General features: G+C 41.4%; 1 protein-coding gene across 1 annotated transcript in view; it reads right to left on the bottom strand.

Moving 5' to 3' along the window:
• Positions 1 to 343: 343 nt before the first annotated feature.
• Positions 344 to 4,003, bottom strand: part of NFU1 (NFU1 iron-sulfur cluster scaffold) — a gene marked incomplete at its 5' end in the record, with an annotated part of 10,210 nt that continues 6,550 nt past the window's right edge. Inside the window, 3 exons of the mRNA XM_010086751.1 lie at positions 344 to 570; positions 1,337 to 1,511; positions 3,583 to 3,646. Coding sequence (XP_010085053.1) covers positions 523 to 570; positions 1,337 to 1,511; positions 3,583 to 3,646 — 287 coding nt within the window. The remainder of the gene's footprint in view (positions 571 to 1,336; positions 1,512 to 3,582; positions 3,647 to 4,003) is intronic.

Consider the following 4,003-nt stretch of genomic DNA (forward strand, 5'->3'; position numbering starts at 1 on the left):
TACATCCCGTAAAATGAACAGCTGAAGTCGTGGGTTATTTTTCACACAAAAACCTGATATGAATCAAAAGCTTTCTAACAAGACTTGATAAAATTAACATTCCTGAACTTCCCAGTTACAGAGCAAGGGTGGAGAGTCCTGAAAGCCCCATAAGGAGGCTTAAGATTTAATATTTCTATTGCACAAAAAACAGCCAAGAAACTTTACTTCTGCCTTCTCTTTTGAAAAAAAACAACTAAAAAGTCTTGACTTTTTGTATGAAAGAACAATGGAGAGCCAGCTCACCATTTTTAAAGCCCACCATTTCTGTCTTACAACACAGTACAAAGTAGAGCCAAAGTTTTTTGAACGCAGGGCATTTAATAAATTAGTGGACAAACTGCTTAAACTGATGATACATTTTCAGAGATATAAGTGCAACTATTTTTCTAGAAAGAAAGGCAAATTTGGTTGTTCCTCAGCACAAAGAGAATTTACGTACACCACGAGGTAAATACTTATTTGGCCACAGATGATGCTAGCTCAAGTAGAATTTGCTTCTTTTTCCACGTCATCATCGTCGTCAACAACCTGAAATCAAATCCAGAAGGAGCTTAGGTAAACAGTTTAAACTCTCAGTCCTGTAGGATTGTGTAGAGGATTTATGACATTAAACCCTTGCTGGACCCAAGGAGAACAGCAGTTATTCTACACCACTCAATGACAACAGCCACATGAAGAAGGCAAGAAAAAACTTCCAGTCAAAAATACCAGGAGGAAACGTGGCTGAAATAATAGGAGCTGGTCAAGGTTATTACAAAGGCCACTAGAACAATCACTACAGTATATCAGATTTTTAATGAGAAAGTAAAAGAGTCTGCATGTAAAGCTTGTCCCTTATTATCAAAGTCACCAAAGCAGAAATCACTGGTAAACACTGGTCCAGTTCTGGGCTCCTCAGCACAACAGGGACGAGGGCATACTGGAGAGAGTCCAACAAGGGATCATATCCCTCAACCTGCTGGCAACACTGCCCTTAATACAGCCCAGAGGATCATCAGCCACCTCTGCCGTAAAGGCACACAGCTGGCTCAAGCTCAGCCTGGCATCCAGCAGGACCCCGGCGCCTTTTTGGCAAAGCTGCTTTCCCCCAGGCCGTCCCCTGCATATTTTGGTGCAGGGTGTTGTTCTTTGTATAGTTCTGTATCTTTTTCCTAAGATACAGCTTCTGACTTGGAAAAACTGCATCTATGCAGCCTGTACTTTTGCTTAAACTGCCAACTTGCCCATGCTGGAAAGGGACAAAGAGCTTCTTTTCCATTTGAAAGAAAACAGCTATTATCTCTGAGCAACCCACCTGTTCCACGCCTTCGACTTCAGGGATGTAGAACTGGAGCATGTTCTGTATCCCGCTCTTCAGGGTGATAATGGAACTGGGACAGCTGGTGCACGAACCCTGCAACTTCAGCTGCACAATCCCATCCTCAAAGCCTTTATAAATAACATCGCCACCATCTTCTTGCACTGTCGGCCTGATGGAATAAGACAGTCAATTTAAAGTATAGTTGAAATATGTTTCCCTCCAGAAATCTTTAGAAAGAGTTCAATTTAATGCACACAAAGAACGGTCAGTAACTAAAACCCTCTTTCTCTACAACCAGATGGTTAAAATTCCCAACAATTCGTACTTTGCTGGACCCTCTCGCATTGACAGCTGTTTTTTTTCCCCGTAGAACATTGAGCAAAACGTATTTGCAATGACTGCAGCAGCATGTGACAGAATCATCGACATTCCAGGGGCAAGGGGAAGCACCTTAGAGCAGAGCTTGGTTCAGCCTGCAAAGAGACACTGGTTTGCCTTGAGACCCTCTCCACATGTAACGATGATTGCAGTTAATTGCCAAATTTAATAGGTGTGTGTCCTACCACACGATGCATGTGCACCCGTTACCTGACAGGGGACAGCAATGAGGAGTCCTTAAGTGCTTCCATAAATACGCAGATCCGTTACCTGACAGGGGACAGCAATAAGAAGTCCTTAAGTGCTTCCATAAATACGCAGAGTTCACCATAGTTTACACAGGACAGGAAAAAAAGCTCCAACTATATAAAAGCTTAACCCTGCTAACAGGCAAAGAAACCAGCACCTGGTAAGATCACATCCCAGCACCATTAGCATTTCTGCAGCCTGGTCGCCTTTCGCAAGCAACAAATGCCCAGCATTGTAACTCTGTCCCCATAGCAACATTTTTCCAGCCCAAGCTAAAACCAGCAAGCTACTCAACAGAAGCTCTTTATACCAATTTCCAAAATAACTCCTTTGAGAACGACACTCCTAAGAGAATCATCTATGAATCTGACACATTTAGTAACAACTCACCATGGCAAATTATCTCCATTCCAGAAAGCCAAAGAACATGACTAAAAATTCCATTTTCCTCCGTCGAAATTAACTTTTTTAACACACCACAGGACCTTTCAGAGCTACATTCCCTCCATTCTGCACTTCCTGAATTTCTTTGCACATAATTTCGATCCACTAAACAGTAAATGCTCTGTGCGTACCGCTGGTTTATAAATAGCTTCTGTAGACTATCCTGCTGTAAAATGAAGTAAGATACGCTACAGCTAATATTCTCATCAACAGCTTCTTGGTCCGCTGAGGGGCACTGGGGGAAGGAAATTAAATAAAGAAAAAGGTGGGGAAAAACAAAAAATTTGGGCAGAAATTGTGTGACTGTTATGAAAGGCCACTGGGAACTCAAGGACTAACAAGGAGCTTAAATGACCACCCACCCAGCTAGAGCAGCGCCTCCTGAATTACTTTCTATCACAGCTTTGTACAACAGTAGACTTGGGTTACACATTTCAACACTTAGTACGTATGCTTGGGAAAAATGTTCCAGCTTATTTCTGCTTTTCTCCCTCTCTCCTTTCAGGAAAATTAACCAGGACCATGTGTCAGCTGTGAGATAACCAAAATAGTATTTTAAAATATCACTTTTAAAATGCAGCATCTAAAAAAAATGAAATAAAAAAACCCGCCAAGTTCATCACCACTTCTGGAAAAATTAAACTGAATTCCATGATTTTGACCCACATACAGGTTTCTAGTTCCTGGAACCTGTGAGCTAGGGAAGATGTCGCCACTGGATATCACAGCTTCAGAAACACATCAGACATTTTCCTCTGCATCTAAAATGTCAAGTTGCTTATTCCTTTCAGTTCAACTTGGAAGGCAATTAATGAGCATAAAAACACACTTCAGGTAAACAACATGATCCACAGCCACTCTTGAGACTTCATTAGTTACCACCAGTTTCTAAATTCCAGCTGTGTTAAAATATCCGTAAAATTGCAACAGAGTGCAAGGGCAAAATCCACTGAAACCCAGACAGCAAGGGAAACCCACCAGTAAATTTTCCTTTAGAGTATGATTCAAAAGTATAAACTACTTTGGAATACTTGGAAGGGAAGTACTTCAAACCCCCACACTAGATATTGAACCTTGTAATCACCCAGAAAAATGCACCATTACCTAAATAAATCCAAACCCCAGGGCTAACTCGCTCCATCTAGCAGCGATGCTCCTGGTTTGTTTACCTTATTCTCGTATCCAGCAGTTCTTTAATCATCAGTACAACTTCATCATCTTCTTCTGATGCAGCTTGGGAAAAGAAAAATGTGCAAATCAGAACTCAGAGAGAATTCTGATGGGATTACTAACACTGTATATTCATAATGGCAGAATGAAACACCATTAAAACATTGCTGAGATGACTGAACCCAAAAAGCAGAAGTCTTAATTTAGAGGAAGCATCTTTTTCTGCATTACCCTTATTTACATCCCAGGCTTTCACTGACAAAAGCCAGCACTGGTTCAGAGTTCTTCTCAACAGGCAAAGGCCTTAACAGACAAGAGCAGTGCCACCATTTAAAGGGAGCAACAACTAACGCTCAGTAAGGATGCATGGGTTAAGGCAGGGTCCTCGGAAGGAAAAGTTTTAGCAACCTAAAAAATTCA

The sequence above is a fragment of the Pterocles gutturalis genome, unplaced genomic scaffold, assembly GCF_000699245.1.
Source record: "Pterocles gutturalis isolate BGI_N339 unplaced genomic scaffold, ASM69924v1 scaffold21106, whole genome shotgun sequence".
Taxonomy (NCBI): domain Eukaryota; kingdom Metazoa; phylum Chordata; class Aves; order Pterocliformes; family Pteroclidae; genus Pterocles; species Pterocles gutturalis.